This window comes from Chionomys nivalis, chromosome 5 (assembly GCF_950005125.1).
Source record: "Chionomys nivalis chromosome 5, mChiNiv1.1, whole genome shotgun sequence".
Lineage (NCBI taxonomy): Eukaryota > Metazoa > Chordata > Mammalia > Rodentia > Cricetidae > Chionomys > Chionomys nivalis.
Window position 1 is genome coordinate 83,674,336 of NC_080090.1, and position 25,522 is coordinate 83,699,857.

At 46.9% G+C, this 25,522-nt stretch overlaps 2 protein-coding genes across 4 annotated transcripts in view; both read left to right on the forward strand.

The window, feature by feature from the left end:
• The window catches only part of Ipo9 (importin 9), a 42,714-nt gene extending 29,842 nt beyond the window's left edge, over positions 1-12,872 (forward strand). For 2 of the 3 annotated variants that reach the window (XM_057769598.1, XM_057769600.1), the window contains exons 15-24: positions 2,110-2,336; positions 3,734-3,882; positions 4,521-4,649; positions 5,370-5,645; positions 6,480-6,646; positions 7,301-7,434; positions 7,848-7,970; positions 8,360-8,467; positions 8,686-8,762; positions 9,211-12,872. In XM_057769598.1, coding sequence (XP_057625581.1) covers positions 2,110-2,336; positions 3,734-3,882; positions 4,521-4,649; positions 5,370-5,645; positions 6,480-6,646; positions 7,301-7,434; positions 7,848-7,970; positions 8,360-8,467; positions 8,686-8,762; positions 9,211-9,321 — 1,501 coding nt within the window. In that variant the 3' untranslated portion in view covers positions 9,322-12,872. The remainder of the gene's footprint in view (positions 1-2,109; positions 2,337-3,733; positions 3,883-4,520; positions 4,650-5,369; positions 5,646-6,479; positions 6,647-7,300; positions 7,435-7,847; positions 7,971-8,359; positions 8,468-8,685; positions 8,763-9,210) is intronic. The other variant, XM_057769599.1, reaches the window with a different exon arrangement.
• An 8,660-nt stretch (positions 12,873-21,532) lies between these two features.
• Shisa4 (shisa family member 4) lies at positions 21,533-25,321 on the forward strand. Its single transcript, XM_057770049.1, has 6 exons — positions 21,533-21,551; positions 21,760-21,864; positions 22,224-22,395; positions 23,425-23,558; positions 24,333-24,500; positions 24,811-25,321. Exons 2-6 carry the CDS (start codon positions 21,792-21,794, stop codon positions 24,855-24,857), a joined length of 594 nt encoding a protein of 197 aa, XP_057626032.1. The 5' UTR covers positions 21,533-21,551; positions 21,760-21,791; the 3' UTR covers positions 24,858-25,321.
• The last annotated feature ends 201 nt before the right edge of the window (positions 25,322-25,522 follow it).

A 25,522-nucleotide genomic window follows, 5' to 3' on the forward strand; every position in this document is an offset into this window, starting at 1 on the left:
CCACCCCCACCCCAGGTCTAACTTGTAAAGGCTGAAATGACACCTCACTTTGATCAGTTTCTTGTTTTGTTATCTTGTCTTAATTACAAGGGCAATGATGTTCATTTTCTGTCCTAAAAAGATCCACTTCTTGGCTCAAATTATTATAGCAATATACAGCTAAAAGTTGAAACATCAACTAGGAAGCTGCTGTAGTAATTCAGACAGAAGTTTCTACTGCAGTCTATAGTAGTAGCCAGTAGAAGATGGGGAGGAAGCCATGAGAAGGTAGGAACAAAGCTCTGAAACTAGGATTTTTTTTTCCTTTTCAAGATCTAAGGGTACAAAGTTGCTAAAGCAAAGAGTAGAGAAGTAGTGTAGACTTGTCAATAAATAGTAAGCTTAGTAGTCAATAAGTAAGCTTAGTAGTCAATATTTTGATTTTTCAGTTATTTGTAAGAAATATATTCTGGAAGAACCAATAAGCAGTGACCATATGGTGGTTTACAACTATCTCCAGTTCCAGGTTACAGCGCCCTCTTCTGGCCTCTCAGGCACTAGGCACATGAGTTGTTTTCAGGCAAAACTCATACATATAGAATTAAATAAATCCCAAAACAGTTTAAAAGAAAAAGAAAGAAGTAAGGTCTGAGCAAAAAGCAAGTCTATGGCAAATGCAAGCCCATAAAACCGTAGCTTCACTGGTCATTGTGGAACTTTATGTGACTATAAAACAAACAAGAGTGGGGTGTGATGACACACACCTTTCAGCCGAGGACTCTGGAGGCAGAGGCAGGTGAAACTCTGGGTTCAAGACCAGTCTTGTCTACATATCAATTTCCAGTTCAGTCAGACTACATAGTAAACCCTGTCTTTAAAAAGAATTATTGACTACCTACTAACAGGGTGTTATTTAGAGAAACAATATTTTTATTTTTATTTATTACTGCCATTCTATTGTAATTTTTAACTAATTAAAATTAATTTAATTAAGGGAGGGCATGTGGGCATCTGCAACCAAAGCACACAAAGAACAACTTGTGGCAGTCAGTTCTCTTTCCACACTATGTGGGTCCTAGGGATCCAACTCAGATCCCCAGGTTTGTCAGCAAAACACCTTTATCCATTGAGCCATTCACCAGCTAGCTCATCCCCTGGTACTACCATTCTGAAAAAGGGCGTTGGACTGGAGGTGTAGGTCCGTGGCAGAGAATTTGCCTGGTATGTGCAAAGCCCTGAACTCCATCCCCATCAGAAAAGAGGGAAAGTGAAGGTTTAAACAATATGTTTGTAGCATTTGTATGCCGTGAGAGACAGTAAGCAATATTCAGTAAATATTTGTTGATTAAGAGGTGAATAGACCTGCATAGAGAAGTTTAGACCCCAAAGGTAAAGTATTAACTTTGTAAGTACATATAAGATTGTTTACATAAATTAAACTCAATTTTGTCCCCCCCAAAAACTCATAGCACAAAAATTTGTTACATGGAAATTAAAAAATAGTCTCCTATTATACAATTGTAATGAAAAGATGTTTTAAGACTACATTTGGTTTTTGTTTTTTCTTTTTGTGAGCTGTCTTGTTTTGGTTTTGAGACAGGGTCTCACTGTGTAGCCCTGGCAGCCTGAACTTGCCCTGTAGACCAGGCTGGCCATGAGCTACAGCATATAAGTGGAAGCCAGAGAATAACTTCCGAGAGTGGTTCTCTCCCCCTCTGTGTAGAGTCTAGGGGGCCAGCTCGGGTCATCGGGCTTGGGGGAACTACCTTTACTGGCTAAGCCATCTTGCCAGCTTTATACATCCAAACCTTGGTAATTTAACACTGTGGGCTGAGGACTCATAAGACATTTAACCTAGTGTCTTTATAGTTTGAGTGTGATGCTATAACTGGATTTGCCTCATCACCGGAGAGGAATGAACTTTTTTCAAAATATCTGATATTTTAAGAAGGTAAAATTAGAGGTGCTGATATTCATGTAGTATGCTACAGAAAGATATAAAACCATAGCTAACTATAGAAGTGGCTCTATAAAGCTGTGTATGCATGTTTCACATAAGATTGGAAAGCCTAAACATTGAAGGGTCTGCTTATGAGTAACTCTTAATTATCTCTCTCTGTCTCTCTCCAGTTATTGTGATCAGCTGAAAGTCTCAGAGAGTACACATGTGCTTCAGCCCTTCCTCCCCAGCGTCCTTGATGGACTAATTCACCTAGCAGCCCAGTTCAGCTCAGAGGTCCTCAACCTGGTGATGGAGACCCTGTGCATCGTTTGTACTGTTGACCCAGAATTCACAGCAAGCGTGGAAAGCAAAATCTGTCCCTTTACCATCGCCATTTTCCTAAAGTATAGTAATGGTATGCCATCAGGAAAGCTGTGTTGATGAGAAGTGGTGACTGGTGGGTTTAGGAAGCTGTCCCTGGAGTCCGATGATCTTAACAGCATAGCAAAGAAATAGTTCGTATAGATACAGCTGCATTACAAAATAGAAAATCAATTTCTGTCATTTTATTCTTATAAGGACCAAGGAAGATAGTGAGTAAAAGATTAACACAAAAAGATGTAATTCAAAACTGGTGACGGAGTAGGAGAGTAAGTAACTTCCTGAGTGCTGGAAAAGGAGATCCTGGGACTGGGGCTTTGGTCCTGTGCTAGAGCCCTTACCTAACGCGTATCAGATCCTGGGGTTGGGGGTGCGGTTCTGTGGTAGAGCCCTAACCGAGCACGTACCAGACCCTGGGTTTGATCCCCGGCACTGGGGAAGAAAATACTAAGGAAACATGCAAAGAAACCTTGCGCACGTGAAACGAGTGCTGTCTGCCAAGCTACCTCCCACCCTTTGAGTTTGAGCCCTTGTGTGGATTATACACACAGGCTTCCATACCCAGCATGGATTTTTTTTTAATAATAGTAAAAGTTAAATGAAAAGATAGTTTTCCCCCAGAACATGCATAAAATATTATATGAAGTTTTAGTTTTTATTTTAAAAGAGGATATGTGTATAGCTTTGTATACTGGGAGAAAAATGCCAGGAGAAAATGTATCAGAAGGTTATCTCTAGGTGGTGGGATTACAGCATTTTAAGTTTTTTATGATCAGTATAGTTACACCTATATACCAGAAAAAATATTAAGGATATTTTTTGTTTTTACTATTGAAGCTAAAAGATATGTAGAAATATATATCCTACCAAATATGATATTCTATAAAACATGTTATTTAATTTATTTGGTTGGTTTTGTTTTTTGTTTTTTTTTACTTGAAAAATGTGTCCTGAAGAACATGCTTGTTGATCTCTCATTCTTTTTAGGCTTCATTGGTTTTCTATGAAATGACTGTTTTCATAATGATTATTTACCCATTCTGTTAATGGAGAGCTAGATCTTTTTTGTTTGTTTGGTTTTTCTATTACAAACAATGCTGTAGTTACCTTTTTTTTTCTTTTTTTTTTTTTTTTTTTTTTGGCTTGGAGATTTATCATTTGGTTTCATTATCATTCCAGGTGCCCCAGAAGAAAAGCCTACTTTAACTTTAAGAGTAGCTATTAAAAAATCCATTCCCTGATGAAAACATTTTATGTTTTGAAGACTTAGCATCCCCTTGTTCTTCAGGTGATATATATGACGGCTGCTCCACTTCCCAAGTGTGAGAGATATAATGTGTCAGACGTTTTTAATTTGTTAGATGTAGAACAAGAAACAAGCATCATTAGACCAGAAGTAGACAGGACTCCATCTTGCCTAATCTGCTTCAGATCCTGTTGTCGCCTCGCTGGCTCAGGACATCTTCAAGGAGCTGTCACAGATTGAAGCCTGTCAAGGCCCAATGCAGATGAGGCTGATCCCCACTCTGGTCAGCATAATGCAGGCCCCAGCAGACAAGATCCCTGCGGGGCTCTGTGCGGTAAGTCGTTACAAGATCTGTGAGTGAGAGAAGGAAAGAGTGAGAACTCTGCCAAATGCCACCCACAGATCCCACCTATGGACAGAAAGTCAGTAAGAGCATTGGAGACTTGGGATGTTATTTTATAATGAGATACTTTGTCCATGAGGACAGGAGTAAACCCTGTCTCAGAAAACCAAAAGGGAGTGAGAATGAGTGTGTGTCCTGAGACTAGCTCACAGACGCCTGCCTCTCCCCCCCAACGCATGTGTGCATGTGGGGGCAGGAGGACAACCTCTGGTGTCTGTCAGGAACACAATCTCCCTCCTTTGAAACAAGATCTCTCAACTTGAGACTTGCTAAGTAAGGTATGCTGATTGGCCAGCAAGCACCAGGGAACCTCCTCTGCCTCCCCAGCGCTAGGATTACAAGCACCCAGGCCACCACACCTGCCTTTTTCCACGGATCCTGGGGTAGAAGTCAGTTCTTTATGTGACAAGAGAAATGCTTTACCAGCTGAAACACCCTAACCACTGTCAGATACCCATGGCTAGTAGACTGTAAGCACTATAAATGACACTGAGTTCCGACTACCTAACAGGCATCTGGGCTGCTAGGTTCCTCCCACCCCAAAAGTAATTTGACTTTTCTTCTTTCAGACAGCCATTGATATCCTGACCACAGTAGTTCGAAATACAAAGCCTCCCCTTTCCCAGCTCCTTATCTGTCAAGCCTTCCCTGCTGTGGCACAATGCACCCTTCACACGGATGATAATGCCACCATGCAGGTATGTGAGACTTGGAAATTAGAGAGAAAACAGTTTCCCAGCCATAGCCATATAGTAGGCTGGAAAAAAGGGGACGTGTGATTATGTTTTTGAAATAAATTCTCTTAATTCCAAATTTAATTAGAGAAGCCTGGTTTTCTCTGAGGTCTGCTACAGCCTTAAAAAGTGTGAAATGCCAGATATCTGGCTGACTGTGCTTTGTTATTGATGCTATAGAGGAGCTTAGGTGTCAACTTGGTGCCTTGGGACTCTTCTGAAGATTCTGTTGATACAGTCAACAAAGCGATAGACCTGCTGAAGGATGTGTTAGCTGTTTTTTGGGTCTTTATAGTATAGGAACATGATAGTAGATACTGGTCAGATTGGAAATTTCTAGGCAAACAGTGATTTGTGTGAGATCACATGAAAACCTTTAATACTCCTGATTATTGCTACATCTAAGAGGTTTTTTTTAACTACCAAAGATAAATCTTTATAGTTAAACCTCAGCTTGCTTGGTGACTGGCCCTTGTAATGAGAAGTAGGCAGTTTTGAGATAGCTGGTTGGGTAAAGGAAGGATTGTATTAGTGCCTGTCTTTATCTGTAACAATAAATTCCTGTATCTAGTGTTAGGAGCCACATGAACCCTATAGGCTTACTGCTCCCATGAGGCATAGACCTCTGTCAGTAACAGTCTGGGGGCCTCCCTGCATCTATTCCTCTCACTTCTGTTTCCACAGAATGGTGGAGAGTGCTTGCGGGCCTATGTATCGGTGACACTGGAACAGGTAGCCCAGTGGCATGATGAGCAAGGCCACAATGGACTATGGTATGTGATGCAAGTGGTGAGCCAGCTTCTGGACCCACGAACTTCCGAGTTCACTGCAGCCTTTGTGGGCCGTCTGGTCTCCACTCTCATCTCAAAGGCAGGGCGGGAGCTTGGGGAGAATCTGGACCAGATTCTTCGTGCCATCCTCAGTAAGATGCAGCAGGCAGAGACACTCAGTGTCATGCAGGTAAGAGCAGTGGGGTACTAGGCTTTTGTCTGCATCATTGACAGGGAATCAATTGAGTATATGGGCCCTGAGTTGTTTGACTCTCTCACTATTCTTGTAGAACAGTTAAGCAAAATTGGATCTGCTCTGGCCCAAGAAACATGAGCAAAGACAGCCTCATGTTCTGTCCTATGAATAGACTGTGCTGTATGTAAAGATATATTTTATGGGGGCTGGAGAGATGGCTCAGTGGTTAAGAGCATTGCCTGCTCTTCCAAAGGTCCTGAGTTCAATTCCCGGCAACCACATGGTGGCTCACAACCATCTGTAACGAGGTCTGCTGCCCTCTTCTGGTGTGCAAACACACACAGACAAAATATTGTATACATAATAAATAAATATTAAAAAAAGATATATTTTATATATGAGTGTGTGTGTGTGTGTGTGTACACATACATACATACACGCACACACAAGTACATGGAGTCCAGTCCTTTGGAATTAGAATTATAAATGGTTGTGGATAATACTAGGAACCGAACCCAGCTCCTCGACAAAAACAGTGGGGTCATTAACCACTGACCCATTTCTCCAGCCCAAACTATTTCTTTTTCTTCTTTTTTTAATGGTTTCTTTGTATAGCTCTGGCTAGTCTAGAATTCTCTATGTAGACCAGGGTGACCTCTCAAATTCAGTGATCTGCCTGCCTCTGCTTCCTGAGTACTGGGATCAAAAGTGTGCACCACCATGCCCAGCCCCAGACTCTTTGTTTCTTTACTGGCTGGGCTATTCCCTCTCCTCCTGTGTCTATGGAATCTGTTTTCCTGAAACAGACACCCTCTTGTTCTCTTCTAGTCTCTGATCATGGTGTTTGCTCATCTGGTGCACACTCAGCTGGAACCTCTGTTGGAGTTCTTGTGTAGCCTCCCAGGACCTACTGGCAAACCTGCCCTGGAGTTTGTGATGGCTGAGTGGACAAGCCGGCAGCATCTATTTTATGGACAGTACGAAGGCAAAGTTAGGTAGGGCCCTACCTTTCTGCTCTGAGCTTTCGGCTTCTACTCATATTTAAATTTTTCTTCCCTGACTTGCACTTGATTTTTGTTTGTCACGCCAAGCTGTCCCTGTGGTCTCCTTTCTGTCTTTCATGATAACCCTTATATTTGAATATCTTTATGGTGAAATTCCCAATAAAACAATCCGCAGAGTAGAATGTGCATTTCTGATTTCTGCTAAGAGCCTCCTCTGGAACAGACTCTGCCTGGTTAAATACAGACAGTGGCTTATTCGCCTTTATAAACCGAGCCTTTGTTTTATAACTCTCTTTTATTTTCTGGTGCTGGGAACCAAACCCAGGGTCTTGAATTTGCTACGCAAGGCTTCTACCACGTAGCTAAATCCCTAACCTGTCTTGCCTAGGATTATTCGATTGAGTCTCGTTACTAAATTACCTCATTACTGTAGACAGCTATTGTGTGTGACTTGCTCACCCTAACCTTGTTGAAGCTGAGCGGATAACAGTAGACCACCTCATGGGCACCAAATCCTATTCTCAGCTGAGTGCTGCTACTCTCCTAATTAGTTCGGAGAGAAGTTTCCCCATTAGAGGGAGGGTCTTCATCTTCTGAGAGTGAGCTCTGGACGGGAACTGACTGAAACTCTCTGGCTCTTCCCAGCTCTGTAGCACTGTGTAAACTGCTTCAGCATGGCATCAATGCAGATGACAAGCGGCTACAAGATATTCGTGTGAAGGGAGAGGAGATCTACAACATGGATGAAGGCATTCGTACCCGCTCCAAGTCAGCCAAAAGTGAGTACGGCTTCCATTCTGCAGGGTTTTAAGAGTTTGGGGTAGGTCTGCATTTTTATTGGTGGATTTCATAAAGAAGAAGCAGAAACCTAAGCACAAATAAATCAGAATGTATGGATCCTTCTTGTTGAAAACTGGAGCAAATAATCTTGGGGACAGTGCTCCCCAGCTTCCATTCTGGGGCTCAGCTCTGTTACTGTAGCAACTGATCTCTAATCCCAGAACTCTCTTACATCTCCTTCTTTCTTAGCTGTTATATAAAACACCAGGCAGAATTAAATGTAAATTATTCTTTGCTGGCTGAATGTAGTGAGAGATGGTGGAGATCATCTGAGAGGATATGAGAGGAACGGTAGGAAGGATGAGGTGCCCCGGTGACAGTCTGATTGGATGTCTTTTCACTTCCTTCCTAGATCCAGAGCGGTGGACAAACATTCCTTTGTTGGTCAAGATCCTAAAGCTGATTATCAATGAACTCTCCAACGTCATGGAGGCCAATGCGGCTCGCCAGGCCACTACTGCTGAGTGGAGTCAAGGTGCACCAGGCTCTTACTTCCAGGAGACTTTAACCTGGAGGACCAAGTTACTTAATGTCATATGATCAATTAGGCTTATTAGGCACAGATTTAAAGGGTGTGGCGGAGATGTTATTGAGAAGCTGCTCCATGTCTGGCACTGTCCGGGCTATATTAATTCTCACAAAGGTTGAAGGTGGGGGCAGCTAGGAAGCAAGCTGCCTACCCTAACCCTTCTTTGAAGCTTTAGTTCTTCTGTTAACTCATTGGTAAGGCTTGGCCATCTTTGGTTCTTTCACATTGGAGAGGATGGTAATCTACGCTGTAGAAACCCTTGGCCCTTCTGTTTTGTCCTGTTAAGATTTGGAAGGGAAAATGCATGACTGTTTCATCTGCTTTTCATCTTCAAGTAGATGACTCCAATGATATGTGGGAGGACCAGGAGGAAGAGGAAGAAGAGGAGGAGGATGGTTTAGCTGGCCAGCTTTTATCTGACATCCTTGCTACAAGTAAATATGGTAAGCCATTTGAGAAAAGACAGGACAATATGGTAAATACCTTTTCTGTGCACACTAGTGCCAAGAGTGGATTACCTGAGCAAGAGGAGATATGGGCTTACAAGGGGTGTTTCTTGGGCTTTTGCCCCTTCTGCCTTAGCCATGGGATGGTAAATGCCACCAAAGGCCTGATGATGGGCCTCTGTCCTTACTCGCCCTGTGTTGGCTATGTCTAACAGAGGAGGATTACTATGAAGATGATGAAGAAGAGGACCCTGACGCCCTGAAGGACCCTCTCTATCAGATTGATCTGCAGGTGAGGATGTCTGTAGATGTCTTACAAGTGACAATGCGTTTCAAGCCATGGAAACAAGATGTGGCTTCAAAACCATTCACAGTTCTTCATGAGAACTACAAGAAAGTGAAGGTGGAGTTGCTATCTGCATGTTCCAGGCCATGGGCGGAGAGGGGTGCTGGGGTTTTCATCCAGTATTCTGCACCAGCTGTGATGCATCTTCTGAGGTTGCCTTGTGATAGTTCTCTGGGTGAAATCGGAGATAGAGCTTTGGAAATGATTTTGGTTCCCTATGGCATTCTGTCCTTGGGTTGTATGTTAGATCCAAGATGGAAACCTACCCCTTAGGAAGCTGGCATCTGAATGAAAGCCAGCACTCCTGTTCCACTTGCTGGCTGGTCGTCCTTACCCTGCTGCACACTGTTGGCCCTGGGAACCTGTAGTAATGCCACTGTCATTCTTCCTCCAGGCATATCTCACCGACTTCCTTTGCCAGTTTGCTCAGCAGCCCTGTTACATAATGTTTTCGTGCCACCTTAATGACAACGAGAGGCGGGTTCTGCAGACCATCGGCATCTAAAAAGGGGAATCTTCAACCCGTGTTCCCTCTCCTGGCCCAGCCTCAGACCGTTCTACAGCCCTCGCTGGTCTTGAGATGCACTTTTTCTCAGTCTGGAGTGGCTTCCTGGCCTATGGCCTCAACAGTGACACTGAGGACTCAGTCCTTGCTCACCAAGGCTAGCATTTAAAAATGCTAAAGCAAAGGACATTTCTCAAAGTCCTGTGAAGATACTCCAAATCTGGAACTGTTTTATTCCCTAGCTGCCACCTCCATTCCGAGCATCTTTTGTTGGCCAGACCAGAAACATTGATATCCAGAAGGATTATGGCTTCCTGGTAATTTTGCCCCACATCAGGAGCACAGGAAGTCACTACCATTTATATTCAGAAACATACCTGTTTGTTTTCATAGGATATCTGATGTGTTCAAAAAGGAGTCCCTTGAGAGATCATTATGCTTTCTACCCTCAGCCCCTGATGCTCTAGGTTCTTGGTAGGAACAAGCTGGAGCAGCCACATACTGAGCCCTTTCCAGTAACCTCCTTCCATGCTTCCCTCATGCAACACTAAGGCTTCTCTGTCAAAGGAGCCATCTTCCCATCTCTGCTTCATTGCATGACACAGCCCCTCCCCCCAGGCTGTTTCTATATATACATGCACACACAAAATAAGCCAGACAGATGGTAACTTGTCTTTCTTTTTTAGGAAAAAAAAAATCAGGAAAAAGATTTTTATTTCTAAATCTGCCTGACCCATCTATATTTAATATGCCTCTTCTACACAGGCTCTGTGGTTGCACAGAGCCTGATATGCAAAGGTTACCCCTATCCCTCAGGAATCCTCCAAAGTGGTTGAGTTGTAGCCCTCGAATTTGCAACATGTATTTTTCTAGGACAGTAAAGCAATCTTTACAAATGAATTTAGTCTGCATACTATAAGGTGTCTCAGCACCTCTGCCTTCTGTTTATCCCCTTTAGAAGGAAAGTAAAAACAAAAGAAAGCATTAGCAGAGCCTATTTTGGCATACTACTGTGATTTGGCAAAGAGCTCAAAAATCTTAGAGAACTGGTATTTTTCATTCAGATGTGTTTAAAGGTCAGTGGTACAGCATGTAGATAGCCCTGGGTGCAGTTTCTAGTACCGCAAAAGTAAGGGACATCCCTCAATGGGTTTTCCTTGTGTTAAGAATTGAGTGGGTGAAGATTAAGAAGAGCAGAGTAGTAACCCAGTGTTCCCTTTGTTTGATAGTGCTCGCATCTGGGACTCCATTTTTAATAGCCAGAGCTCTTTCTCTGGGTGATGCTCTAACAGAAAGAAAAGGGAATGTAGAAATGACTTCTGAGCTTAATTCTTCAGCAGACAGATAACAGTGTAACATTTCATCTTAAAGGCTTTTAATGGGACCTAAGGATGTGGCAGCTTAGTAATGTCTGTACCACCAGATGTCCTTAGTGCTCAGCCTTGAGTTCAGAGGCATTCCACTGAAGTTGCCACCCCCGCTGTAAGAACTTGAGAAGGTGTGTATAGCTGTCTTCTGGATGACCATGTAGAGACCAGTATTGCCTCTGCCCCTGCTGGTTTTCCTCCTGAAGGTGGAGTCCCTGAAAATGAGAAATGATAGCATACCTGCCCAGAAAACCACAGTAGGAATTTTGGAAACTTGCTCCATAGTTGATCTCAAAGCCAATTGGAGTTTGGTGCTAAAACAGTAGACCATTCCACACAATGAAGTTGTCCAATGGTTTTGACATGTTAGAATGGTGCCAGGTTAGCAGCATTGCCCTGCTGAGTTTGAGAAAGCTTGGAGACCTCCAGCAATATGCTGACAGTGATATGGGTTCCTTCTGAGACTGCTAATTAGAACGATTCCTCTATGTCTAGTGCCAAAATTAGTCCAGAGGGCTTCTCATCTGTTCTCATGCTTTACTTTTCATGGGAAGACTGAGCTCCTGCCTTAGGAGGCCATCCATGCCAACATACACTGGTTGGACATGGCGGGTCTTATGTCCCTTGATGAACAGATGCTTGTGTTTTCAAAGCATTTACCTTCTGTAGCAGGTACACAATGAATTTCCTCATCCCGTTGACTGTTCCTAAGAGCAGGACAAGACTTCTGTTGGTGATTTTTGGTGTGACATAGTTGAACTCTGGCTCCTATTTTGTCTCCTATGAGAGCCAACTTCATTTGGACAAAGGGTGGGGCTGACTGTTGGAAGACTAAGAAATGACCAGTGAGCTAACGAGAGGTGTGGGCTCCTGATGGTGACTGGTGAAACGCTAGAAGGCTGAAAAGCCGATAAAGTTCCAAGAAAGGAAGTTGATACTTCAAATCATTGACTGGGAAGCTTGAACTTAGAGCATATAGTTCAAAAGCATATGAATTCATGAGAAAAGAGGTTGCTGAGGCTGGGTATTCATTGTCAGCTAAAGAGCCAGTAGTCCCACTAATGAAAACATCCTTAGGACCACGACCAGGCTGTGGTGGCTCACGCCCTTAATCCCAGCACTTGGGAGGCAGAGACAGAGGTGGATCTCTCTGAGTTCGAGGTCAGCCTGGTCTACAAGAGCTAGTTCCAGGACAGGCTCCAAAGCGACAGAGAAACCCTGTCTCAGAAAACAACAAAAACGACCTTAGGTTTGTTAGCCATGCTGAGCAGCCTGACAAGATCAGAGCACCACCAGCTCAGCAACGTACAGTGAGCTCTTCCTGTGAAGGAATGTGAGATGAGTGTTGGGTGCAGCGCTGGGCGGGTTGCTTACGCCTTACTCTTTCCAAGAAGTTGGAAGCCATTTGCAAAAGATAACTGACCTAGACAACAAATGCTTGTCAAATCTTAGGTGACAGGAAGCCTCTCAGAAGGTGATCTGAGGATCCAAGTAGATCATCGAGTCATTATAAGAAAAGGACATTGGCAACAGTATTTTGATTAGAGTGCTGTGTCCCTCACTAAAAGTACTGGGTGTTCAGAGTCCAGAAAACTCACATGTGGGCCTAGGTTGTCTGATTCTGCAGGTTTTCCATCTCTGTCCCTGTCAGTGGTCCTGATTGATGACAGTACTCTGTAAAAGGACAGCCAAGGACTAAACTTGAGGAAAAGCAGTGACGTGGCTCAGAAGGCTGAACTCAACAGCGCTTCAGCACATTAAGGGACTGTCCAGTAAAAAGTGCTGCATTGTCCAGCCCACCAGGCAGACCTGTGTGCCTGAGTAAAGAAATAATAAAAGATGGATTTCTGGCTCCTGTTTCCTGTCAGTTTCAGTGACTATTAAACTGAAGGCTTTTCTCAAGAAGCTACTCTAGGGCTCAGCAAGGTGGTGTCTGCCTTTAATTCCTGAGGCAGAGACAGCTGAATCTCTGAGTTCAAGGTCAGCCTGGCCTACCTAGTGAGTTCCATTCTGTAGCAAGGGTTACAAAATGAGCAGGGGAAGCTGATAAAGAAATTGGAAACCAGTAACAAATAAGGCAAATGTTACGGGAAAAATGGGTTCTGTGTTCACTGTCACACACACACTCCCCCTTCTCTCACCCCCCCCCCCAATAAAGCTGGGCTACTGGTGTTGGGGATTGAAGCTGTGTCAAATGGCATGGAGAAAGTGACCCTTCAATAAAGGAGCAGAAAGGGCTGGCAGTTCTTGCTAAAACTTGAACACTGAAATGCTGGACCGGCTGAATGTATCTATGTGAACAGTCTCACACCTACTATCCTTGCAAGGTGGGTCCTTTTCCTTACCCTTTCTGCACATTGAGTAAAGCGGAGATACTACATGTTGCCTGCCAGCGTGAGATTACCATATCCAAGAAACCTGTTTCTAGTTTCTCTTACTCTCCTATGCATTTGCCAGGCAGACCAGGATAGGGTAGGGTATTCCAAAGGAGTGACTAAAATAAGATTGTCATGAAACAACTACATTTTAAAAGCTTTTGTATGCACAATAAAATGTTAGCGTGAGCAGTGCACTGTAGAACACACCTGTATTACTGGTGCTCTGGAGACAGAAGCAGGCAGACCAAGCAGAGGGACAGAGGAGCCCTTTTTTTTAAATCGAGTTACCTCACTGGTAGAGCACATAATTAGCATTAAGTGTTTTACCAGGGTCCTACCCCCCATGTTGGCACCCAGACCAGGGTCCTACTCCCCACGTCGGCACCCAGACCAGGGTTCTACCCCCTACCTCGGCACCCAGACCAGGGTTCTACTCCACACATCAGCACCCAGGTAAGAAAAATTAAGGTACTGTGATTCCTGGGATCTTAGCCAGAAATAATGCTGTAAAGATAAGTGAGCCAAATGGTGAAGGTTCCAACAAGGCCTGCTTCCTCTAGAGAAAAGTGACCACCCAAGAGGGACTTAGAGGTGCTTTAGAGCCTGAGCTGATGGAGGAACTGTGAGGTAAGGATGCCATCTGGCAGCAGGTCGAGGTGGAAGAGCTGCATATGTGCTAAGGTTAGAACAAGGGCAGAAGAGAAATCAGTTAAATGTTAGTTAAGGCTGAATGACTGCTAAGGGAGAGAGTCCCAGAGGTGACAATTATCAAATGAATTCCTCTGCATCAAAGAGGCCAAGCATTTAGCTGGTAGTCATGGCCAAAGCCCCTTCTCACACAGTGTCGTACACTAGGTGACAAAGCATTTACAAAGCATCGAGTAGTCGTATTCCAGCAGCAAGCAACCAATTGTTAATAAAATTCCAAAACTGGTGACTGATTTGCTTTTCTGTGAAGATGATGTAGATCAGCACCAGCCAGCTAGTGATCTCATTTTTTTTGTTGTTTTGTTTTTAGATGATTACAAAGGTCTCTCATGCCTGTGTGGCAAATATGCAATGAGAAAGAAAACAGTCACTGGCCTAGTTAGAAGGCCCAGGAAGCCCTTCAAGTCTTGGCATAACAATATAGCCAAGAGTGCCACCCTGTGAACCTGGGTTTCCCTGTTGTAAAATGGGGAGCAGATGCCCAGCTCATGGGATGTGAGAAGAGTCCCATCCTAACAATCCCCCCTACCCCCCCAGCGCACACAGAGCAGGAGCTAGCTGGATTTGGCTCGCCTTGCCTGCTTGGAAATGATTGTGACTCAGTTCAACTTCACATACGCCACTGCTGTTGCTAAATCAAGACCTAGGGAGCAGGATGGAAACCGGTGGCCCCAGCGCCCACCTGTCGCCCACTCTGTGGTTTTTCTGTGCGACAAATGATTGGTACATCGATTTGCTTTCGTTACACTTTTTCCCCACCTCTCGTTCTCATAACATAAGTGAGTTCTTCGAGATTCCTCACCTTAGGGGGTTTTGCAGGGTGACAGACCACTGCCTGAGGATAGCTGCACTTCTGGGTCCACAGGAAAAAGCTCAGCTGAAGGCAGGCTGGGATCCTGGAGGGAGGGGCCTAGCCTCCCACAGGAGGAGGTCCCCAGAGCCTGCTGGTCCTGGCTGAGTGCCTGGTGATGGAACACCTGAAGAGCTCTCTACCTAGGGTATGTCACAGGCCAGAGCTGCATAGATGAGCTTATGTTAAAGCCAGTGTTAATAAGCCCGGCATGCTTACCCTGGAGTTTTTTGTACTGTATGAGGCCCACGAACTCTTCATGACCCTGGAAGGAAAGTTAACCCGTAACATACTAAATTCTCCCACTAGATGTAGGATAGACTCGGACTGGATCTATTTTAATTTTTTTTTTTTTTTTTTTTTTTTGATTTTCGAGACAGGGTTTCTCTGTAGCTTTTGGTTCCTGTCCTGGAACTCGCTCTTGTAGACCAGGCTGGCCTCGAACTCACAGAGATCCACCTGCCTCTGCCTCCCGAGTGCTGGGATTAAAGGCATGTGCCACCACCGCCCGGCTATTTTAATTTTTTTTTTTAAATATCACTTCACCAGGGCAGTGGTGGGCATGCCTTTAATCCCAGAATTTGGGAGGTAGAGGCAGGTGGATCTCAGAGTTTAAGGACAGCCAGGGGTACACAGAGAAATCTAATCTTGAACAAAACAACAAATCATGCTCATACCTGACTTTGTAGTTGCAAATTCTTAGTTCTCATTTCCCCGGCAGCTCCTTTTTTGTGCTTGCAGGAAGGTTAACCAGTGTGAGGGTGATCGGAACCCTTTGCATGACCCTAAGATCTCCAGAGCAGATAAAAGACAGGATGGACTGGTATCTCTGATGAACTCTGGCTTTAGGGTTCTAGTGGGTCTGACTGTACCATATCTTCCCACGTGAGGGAACCAAGACCAGGGGGATCAGGTGACTTGGAGCTGGCAATCGACAGAACAAGACTTATACAGAGTTTATGGTTCACAGCATGGGCTCTGGAGTCAGGCTAGATTCTTGAGTTCTGGCAGGGCCACTTACCAGCTTTGGTAATTTGGGGCAAGCTTTATTAAATTTTCTGTCTACGCTTCCAAATCCACAGAACAGGTCCATTGGTATCTGTTCTACAGAGTGATTGTAAGAATCAAATAAAGTCAAGCATTTTGTAGTGAGGCTTACAGTATTAGATTTAGCTCATTAGTGTGGTCTTGAATCTAATGGAATCATCACATAAACCTGCCCCAGGAGAGTGGATCCTGTGCATCCAAATTCAACAGTTCCTGGCTGTGCTGGGATGGCTGAAAACAAACCCCAGCTGGAGTGCTGAATACTGAGGCCCTGAGCCCTTCCCAGGAGGGGCCAGACAGGAAAGCTGTAAACAGCGTTCACCATGCACTCGCGGATCTCAAAATAACACTTGTCTGCGCCCACTCTGCCCAGCTGGCAGAGCTGCAGGCTGAGTAAAGTGCCATTTAAAGATAACCTGGCACTCTCCGGACGCCCCACTGCCAGGGCCAGCTCCTAAGGCCAGACTGAGGCTGCCTGAGAAGGTGGTTGCTCACACAATCCAAGTCCATGCACCCACTGCCTTCATCCTGCAACTTGGAGTCGACAAACTGCCTAAGCTCTGCTCCAGTTCCTGAGCACACTGCAGACAAGCAGGAGCCCGGCGTTCCGAGAGGCACTCCTAAAAAGACAGTCTCTAGGGGGACGAGCATCTCTTTCTAAATGACACACTACACTGGTCACCTACCCTTGACCTTCCCCCCACCACCACCAAAGGTTCCCGGTACCACAAGAACAAATACAGAGGACAGTATCTTACAGCAAGAAACACAATTGAGGGCTGGAGAGATGGCTCAGCGGTTAAGAGCATTGCCTGCTCTGCCAAAGGTCCTGAGTTCAATTCCCAGCAACCACATGGTGGCTCACAGCCATCTGGAATGAGGTCTGGTGCCCTCTTCTGGCCTTCAGGCATACACACAGACAGAATATTGTATACATAGTAAATAAATAAAAAAAGAAACACAATTGATACACTTGCTTATACTGAAGGAATAGGCACTAGGAGAGACTTGAGTTCCTTCAGTTCCCAGTTCAACCTTGACTTTGGCCGTGTTCCTAGTGCTTTTCTGGGCCTTTCTCTTCCTTGCTGTGACCTTCAAGGAGCATATAGCCAGTTCTTAAGAGGCAATGACATTAAATCACAGTTAAGGGCACAGGGTACATGGTCAGGTAGCTGGAAGTATTCTAGAAAGGAGCACAGATAGTTTGGAGAAGCCTGGACTGGACTGAAGTGTTGTAGGTGGCTGCTTATTTGTCCCTGTCACCCAGCCCTGAAATAACCACACAGAAACTAACTCTTATATCTTAATTTAACCCATTTCTATTAATATGTGTATCGCCACGTGGCTCTGGCTTACCAGGTAAAGTTCCGACGTCCGTCTCTGGTGGGGCTCCATGGCTTCTCTCTCACTCCACCTCCTTTCTCCCAGCATTCAGTTTATTTTTCCCGCCTAGCTCTGCTCTACCCCATCAACAGGTCAAGGCAGTTTCTTTATTAGCCAATGGTATCCACAGCATACAGAGAGGAATCCCACATCAATGAAGCCTAGAGTCAATGGCTCTGAAGACCTTTGAGGTCAAGCCCCAGGCCACAGGCTTGGTCTAGTGGTTCTCCCACTTTCCCCACTCCTGATATCCTGACTACCTTTTCACTCCATGCATGTGACTGCTAGAGATGAGGCTGGGCATCCATGTTTTTATGCCAAGCACAGTCAAGGAGGAACAGGGTTGAATCTCAAGGGTATGGGCTTTGAAGTCACAGAAGACCAGTTTCACATCTCAGCAGTGTTAGCTGAGAGAATTAGCTTCTTTCAGCTCAGTTTCTTTTTAAAATTTATTTATGTTTTATGTATATTGGTGTTTTCCCTGTATGTGTGAGGGGTTGGATCCTAGAGTTAGTTTTTTTTTTGTTGTTGTTTTTTTTGTTGTTTGTTTTGTTTTGTTTTTCGAGACAGGGTTTCTCTGTAGCTTTGGAGCCTGTCCTGGAACTCCCTTTGTAGACCAGGCTGGCCTCGAACTCCCAGAGATCCGCCTGCCTCTGCCTCCCGAGTGCTGGGATTAAAGGCGTGCGCCACCATCGCCCGGCTTAGAGTTACAGTTTTGAGTTGCCATGTGGGTGTCATGTGGGTGCTCTCAACCACTGAGCCATTTCTCCAGCCCCTCAGCTCAGTTGATCTGTACAGTGGAATGAGCTCATTTGCATTCGTGCCTAATGCCTCAACCACATTCACCCTGCAAGCCTCTTACTGACAAAGCCTTATTTTGTCTCATCTAGTCACAGATAAGGATCCCAGAGAGACTGACTTGCTGAGAGGATGATGTTCCTGCATCCCTTTACTTGAAGATTAAGGAAGACTTGGGATTTGGATAGCTCCTTCCGGGATCCCCAATCTTAACACATTCCTCAGTCCTTGCTTCGTGGCCTCTCAGGACTCAGGTCCATAGCTCATCCTAACTATTCATGTCAGTGCTTCAACATCCCTTGCTAAGAAGTGCCCGTTGAGAAGTGGCGGGTATTGTGTTTAGGCCAGTACTCAGAAGCCTGAAGCACAATGGTTGAGGCAAGGCCTGCCTGTGTCTGTCTGTCTATCTGTCTGTGTGTGTGTGCACGTGTGTTCCAACCTGCAGGGCACACTAGTCCCTGAATCCTTCTATCCCTCCATCCTAGAATTTTGCAAACAGAAAGCCATTGATATAGCTATGCATGGTGGCACATGCCTTTATTTCCAGCACTCAGGAGGCAGAAGCAGCTATATCTCTGTGATTTAGGGGCCATCCTGGTCTACATAGCAAGCTCCAGGCCAAGGCTATATATGAGACCTTGTCTCAAAGAAAGAAGGAAGCCGGGCGGTGGTGGCACACGCCTTTAATCCCAGCACTCGGGAGGCAGAGGCAGGCGGATCTCTGTGAGTTCGAGGCCAGCCTGGTCTACAAGAGCTAGTTCCAGGACAGGAACCAAAAACTACGGAGAAACCCTGTCTCGAAAAATCCAAAAAAGAAAAGAAAAAGAAAGAAGGAAAAAAATTGGGGCAGTGAGGATCAGTTGATAAGATCTGCGTTAAATCCCTGGATCCTACGTGATAGAAGGAGATAAGCAAATTCTTTTTTTTTTGGATTTTCAAGACAGGGCTTCTCCGTAGCTTTTACTTCCTGTCCTGGAACTAGCTCTTGTAGATCAGGCTGGCCTCGAACTCACAGAGATCCGTCTGCCTCCCGAGTGCTGGGATTAAAGGCGTGCGCCACCACCGCCCGACTGATAAGCAAATTCTTATACTTTGTCCTCTGACCTCATGACTGTTCCCACACACTAATAAATAAAAGTAATGATGTTTTTTAAAAAAGAAAGAAACTAAAGATACCAAATAATGCAGCAGAGACAGGTGATGTGCGATCAAAAGCACACATCCAGAAGAGAGCAAGAGAATCAACTTCAAACAGGAAAGATGGCTCTTTACAGAGCACCTATTGCCAAAACTTGGTGACAGTGGCCCTTGCTTGCTCATGGTATAGGAAGAAGAAGGACAGCAAGGTGCTGGCATAAGTGGCAATGAGTCAGGAAATGTTCTTGGCAGTGGTTTTGATGACCGCCCAATTTTAGTACACATTCTGGCCCGCCTATCAGTCAGTGGCTGACAGCTTCCTGTGGCAGGGGCATGCTCCTCCTGCTCCCTCTCCTGGAAAGATATGCCACCACCCCCTTTAGGGCTATCCTCCCTCTGTGATTTCCCTTTCCCTAACTCACCTATTCTGCTTTCTCTCCATGACCTCCAGTCCCTTATCCAGAGCACCAGAAACATTTTCTGTCAGCTGTTGTCAACTCCAAGTCAAGATCCACCCATTTAGAAATCATGGGTCCTTCTGTTTTCTCTCCCATTTACTATGTTACCTTAAAGAAACCTTGAACATATTGGAGTCTCTGTTGGTAAAATGATGTTGATAAAAGATATATTTACCAACCTGGCTTAGCTAGTGGAGTTGTGCAAAGATTCTGTTGAGGTAGCTGCCCAAGCGTTGGAGCACCTTGTGGCATGGGTTGCAGAGATGACTCAGTGGTTAAGAGCACTTGGAGATGCTCTTGCCAAGAACCCAGGTTTGGTTCCCAGCACCTACATGATGGTTCACAACGGTCTGTAACTCGAGAGTATCAGATGTTCTCATCTTGCCTCTGAGGGCACCAGATGTGCACATACACATGAAAAAAAAATGTTTGAAGTGTACATGGCAGGAGACTAAGGTAACCGTTATTTGGCTGCACTAAGGTAACCGTTATTTGGCTGCACTTCAGAGTAATGCGCGCAGAGCAAGCCATGATCATGGCACACTATAATGACCTGTCCAGCCGCAGTGAACATAGGCTTAAACACTTGTGTTCCCTCTTCAGCTACCAGACTACTGGAAGAATGGACCCCAAGAAATTTTAATTTCCCCAGAAATCTCCAACTGGGTGAGGAGTTGGTGAAGGCCCGGGGGGTGGGGCATCCAGAGGAGGCACTTGTCTCGTGGTGAAAGGTTTATAATTTGGCAGATTACCTTGCAGGAAAAACTGAGAACGGAGACAGACGGGCAGCAGAACCACCCCTTGCCTGGACCTCTAAGTTAGGCAAATATCTTGCCCACTATTTAAACTTTACCCTCATTTGAGGGCCCCCTAAGATGGACTTGGAAAATGGCTCTCGACCTGGGTTACAATCCCTTCAGGTTTAAGACAATCCTTTCATAAAAGTCACTTAAGACCATCAGAAGTAGGACAGTGGTGGCACACAACTTTAATCCCAGCACTCAGGAGGCAGAGGCAGGTGGATCTCTGAGTTTGAGGCCAGCCTGGTCTACAGAGTGAGCAGAGTGAGTTCCAGGACAGCCAGGGCGACACAGAGAAACCCTATCTCGAAAACCAAAACAAAACACATCAGAAAACACAGATATTTATGTCATGATAATAACAGTAGCAAAATTACAGTTATGAAGTAGCAACAAAAACAATTTCTTGGTTGGGGTCTCCACAGCATGATGAAACATATTAAAGGGTTGCAGCATTAGAAAGGCTGAGAATCACTGGGCTCAGGGGTGGGGAGGTAACACTGGATCTCCTTGTCCCTCTTCCAATGTGACATATTGAATAAATCTCCTGGCTCTGTTTTTCATTGTTACTTTGGTTCTTTTCATTGACTTCTTGAGGATGGGTAGCTAAACCTGGTTTGTTGGCGCATGACCTCTAACTGCTGTAGCAACTCTCCGTGGGTTTGTAAAGGTAGATTGGCTTTTCCTACCCTGACACCCTCCACCTGTAATTAGCCTGCGTTGGTTCTGATAGCTAATGCAGTATTTTTGCAGGCTGGCTCCACGAAGTAAAAGGTTTCCACTGTAAAGTGTTTAACAGGATGGGTCCCAAGTGGCTCGGGCCATCCCTACGGGTGAGGAGTGAGGCTCCAGATGGAGAGCTGTCCATTCAGAGGGGGAAGGAGCTATCTCAGGGAGCCAGTGCAGCTGCCAGGGCCCAGGCCTGTGGGCACCAACAGGGACAAAGCCGCTCTGAACTTTCTCTCAATGGGTGCCTGTTTCTAGGAATGGGGGCAGGGTGACTCTGCCCCTCTCCTTCCCCTGCAGGACATCCAAGACTGGACACTACAGCAAAGGAGATCCCACACAAGGAAAGGTGCGGCCCATGCCCCTCCAGGGTTGGTCCATGAGCTGGACATTAAGAGGTGGCACCAGGATCAGTTTCTGGGGTCTGGGATAATGATTGGTCTCAGGAGAGGGGCGGGCGCAGGGCACAGCAGGGCCTCCCTGACCGCAGTGCCCAGCTGTTGGCTGTGCCCTTAAGGGCTCAGACTGAAGGAGTCATTGCACTGTCGGGGACAGGGAGAGCAGGGCTGTTTCCTGGGGTGAGGGGCGCCCAACTGGTACTGAGGCTGGGTGGGCGTCGCTAGTGGGCAGACCCCTGGGCGGGGCCTGGGCAGGGTTACTGCGGGCGGGGCGTTAGTCCCGCCCCGAGGAGGCGGGAGAGAAGCCAGAGCCTGTCCGCGGGCTGGGCGGTGCTGCAGCTCCCGCCGGCCGGCTTCGTCCAGCTTTGTCCTGCGGCCCCTTTTTCAGGCCGTCCTGGCCGCGCCCAGCCCCCTCCTGCCATGCCGCCCGCGGTGTCCCGCGGGGCCGTGCCGTTGGCTGCCGTCGTCCTGCTGGTGCTGGGGACTCCTCTGGGTAAGGGATGGGGAGCCGCACGGGATGAGTGAGGTGGGGCGGGATCGGGGAGGGGTTAAAGGGATCGGGCTGTGTCCCTGGAGACTATCCTCGGGCTGTCCTCCGGCTGTCCACGCGCCCCAGACGCTTCTCAGGTGCCCCTGGAGCAGGAAGAAAGGGCGCTGGGAGGTCAGGCAGTGGGAACCTAACCCCAGGCGCGGGGTTCAGCTTCAGGAAGAGGGGGGTTTCTAGAGTTTCGAGGCCGAGCCCCTCAGGGTGGAAACAAAAGTGAGCATTCAGCTTCCCAAGGCAGTGGGGTTGAGGGTGGCCAGAACTAAACTGGACTGGTGTCCACTGGGCACCCAAACCCCTGCCCGCAGCGCTAGCGAATGAAGACTGCTTGTGGTATCTGGATCGGAATGGCTCCTGGCATCCGGGATTTGACTGCGAGTTCTTCACCTTCTGCTGCGGGACCTGCTACCAGCGGTACTGCTGCAGGGACCTGACCTTACTCATCACCGAGAGACAGCAGAAACACTGCCTGGCCTTCAGGTGGGCTGTGGACTCCCAGGCCACCCTCTCTCGAGGCCTCCCGCTGCCTCCAGTACCCACCTCCACATTCTTAGCTGAAGGAGTCACCAAGACTCCAAATGGTGACAGAGAGCTGGTTGGTTGGTGTTAGTTACCATGGGCTTGCCTGGGCTGTTTTCAGAAGCTTCCTGTATCCTGGCAGATCCTGGGAGGGAGTGTACCGGGTTAATACTCAAACTGCAGAGTGGCTTTGTAGAAGCTCTGGCAAGAGGGCAGGAAGAAGACTTGGGTTTGGTTCCCAGGCCAGCTTCTTACTAGCAGTGTGATTTTGCCGAGACACTTGTCCTCTATGGATCAGTTACCTTTTAAAGAATATGGAAGTTGTTATCCGGTCCTGGTGCCTCACACCTATAATCCCAGCACTCAGGTGGCTGAGGCAGGAGGATCAACGTGAGTTCCAGACCAGTCTGGGCTACAAAGTGAAGCTGTCTCAAAAAACATAAACAAAAACAGAGTTGCCCAAATTAAAGGTTTTGTTACCCTCCTGTCGCCCCCCCCCCCCACCTGCCCCAGCTCAGTGTTGAGGCTGGGTTTAGGTCCTTATTACTGTCAACACTGCTTCTGTTAAGTGACACTCCTAGCCTCCAAATTAGTGGTTTCAAACTTTTTTAAGGGAGCTGCAAACATATAAAACAGATATAAGGGGAAATGTCAAGTGAGATTTGATAATAATGACCCTACGTTATTTCAAAGGCTCCTTTGAGGCCAACACATTTTAAACCTGACCACTTAATGTGTAGATGTGAAACCAGGAGTAGGTGGGCACACTACAAATCCCAGCATGCTTCACACTAGCCAGCCAGAGAGCATAGCCTCCTGGGAAGTAGAGGTCTCTAAACTCTACTAACAAGGTGGGCAGAATTAATCTCGCAAGGAACCCCAAGCCTTAGCATGCTGTGGCTGCCTGCTGACCAGGAGTTGGTGCCAGCACAGTGAGGACTTCCTTCGGTGTGTTGGAAGGTGAGAGGACCTGTTTTTTTTTGTTTAAAGTCCCAAGACCATAGCAGGCATCGCCTCTGCTGTAATCCTCTTTGTCGCTGTGGTTGCCACCACCATCTGCTGCTTCCTCTGTTCCTGTTGCTACCTATACCGAAGGCGCCAGCAGCTCCAGAGTCCCTTTGAAGGTATGCACAGCACCAGGCAAGGGGAGCCTGAGATGGGCTGGGCTGATTGTTGCTGAGGGCACCAAAGGGATCGAGGATTGGTGAATTCTCTAGTAGTGAGTGTTTCTGGGTGCCTGCACATGCCACCCAGAAACGTGTGCAAGTGAGCACTGGCCCGTGTCCAGGAACGTATGGGAACACGTGTTGTGCTCTTGTGTGCATGCACATGCGCATTCAGTCATTCACAGGAGTGTACCTGTTGATGGTAAGTGGGCGGCAGGTTAAGCATGCCTGTGGCTGAGTATTTGGGGTGGGGTCTGTGGTAGTGGACATTAACTGGGTGCGTTCCAGTACTTTGCATGTGTGTTTGAGTGTTACATGTAACTGCTCAAGCCTGATAAACATGGAAACAGTGACACCATATGGGAGATGAGTGTGGGAGGGGATGACTGGAGGAGGACCCTCTTAGTGACAGCTGTGCTGTGTTACAAGACACCAGCCCCTGGAGCTGCCCATTTTCTACCCAACGGGGACATTCCCCATGCTAGACTCTGCCTTCTGACGGCTCCGAAACCTGCCCAGGGGAACAAACTTGGTCAACACAGACTGACCTGCATAGCTTCATACATAGCTCTCTATTCAGCTCTGCAAGCAAGCTTTGGGAGGCAGAGGCCACAACTGGTTACCTAGAAGCCTGCCGGGCAGTTGCTAGGGTGCTTACCTTGGTTTCCTGGGCAGGAGGAGGTTTCCATGGGAGCTGGGTGTTTAAAATGCTGATTCTTGTCTCTCTTCTAGGCCAGGAGATTCCGATGACAGGCATCCCAATGCAGCCAGTATACCAATACCCTCCGGACCCCAAAGCTGGTCCTGTACCTCCGCAGCCTGGTTTCATGTACCCACCTAGTGGTCCTGCTCCCCAGTATCCTCTCTACCCAGCTGGGCCCCCAATCTACAACCCTGCAGGTAAGTGTACAGCCTGGAATCCCTGTTCTCACCCACCCTTGCTCCAGGACCTTCCCCCACCTCCGCCCCCAGAGCTGAGGACCGAACCCAGGGCTTTGTGCTTGCCAGCAAGCGCTCTACCACTAGCTAAATGCCCAACCCATCTCCAGGACCTTACCTACCTCTCTCACTGCTAAAGTCCCTTTCCCAGGCTCCTTCCATTTCTCCTTGGAAACTTGTAGGCATCTCTTCCCATGGAACCTGCACATCATGAAGGGGGGAGGGTGCTCCTGTGCCCCACTGACCCTCATCCTGTCTCCTTGGTTTTCAGCTCCTCCCCCCTATATGCCACCACAGCCCTCTTACCCAGGAGCCTGAAGAAACAGCTGTGGCTCTGCTGTCCCTTCCATGATGCCGTTTTTTGGGAGATTCCCCATTCTGTACCTGCATCCAGCCCTGGGGGTGGGCATGGGTCTTCTAGTCACCAGGCCCCAGATCAAGCCAAGCCTTGGGCCGTCCTGGGGACAGAGCCCCGGAGAAGTGGAACGTGAGCTGAGTTGGAACCAGGCCATAAATGAGGGGTGGGTAGGGAGGGCTTGGGGTTCATGAGCTATTTTTACTGGGAGGCAGAGTAAGGTGAGAGCCCGGGTCACAGTCTCTGTTTTCAGCAGTCCCTCTGCTCCCAGGATCCCAATCAGAAAGGCTGGGCCCCTCCTAATTGCCCTCTTGGGGCTGAGGTGGAGACAGTGGGGGACTCTATCAACGGCTGGCCACAGCACTTCCCTCTGGCTGCCCCACTGGCCAGAGCTCAGGCCTGCAGGATTAAAGCTGTAATGATGTAACTCATGTCAGTGGAATCATTGGCCCCATCCACCCCTCCCTTCTACCGAAGCCAGACCTCTGCTTGATCCACATCCCAGAGCAGGGGAGAGCAGCACCAGTGGGAGGAGCGCTCCACCGTCATCCCCATCCCAGGCAGAACCCCTGAGGATCCCTGGGCTGTTTTCCAAAGTGAGATGGATTTGTGGCCGTGAGAAAGAGGG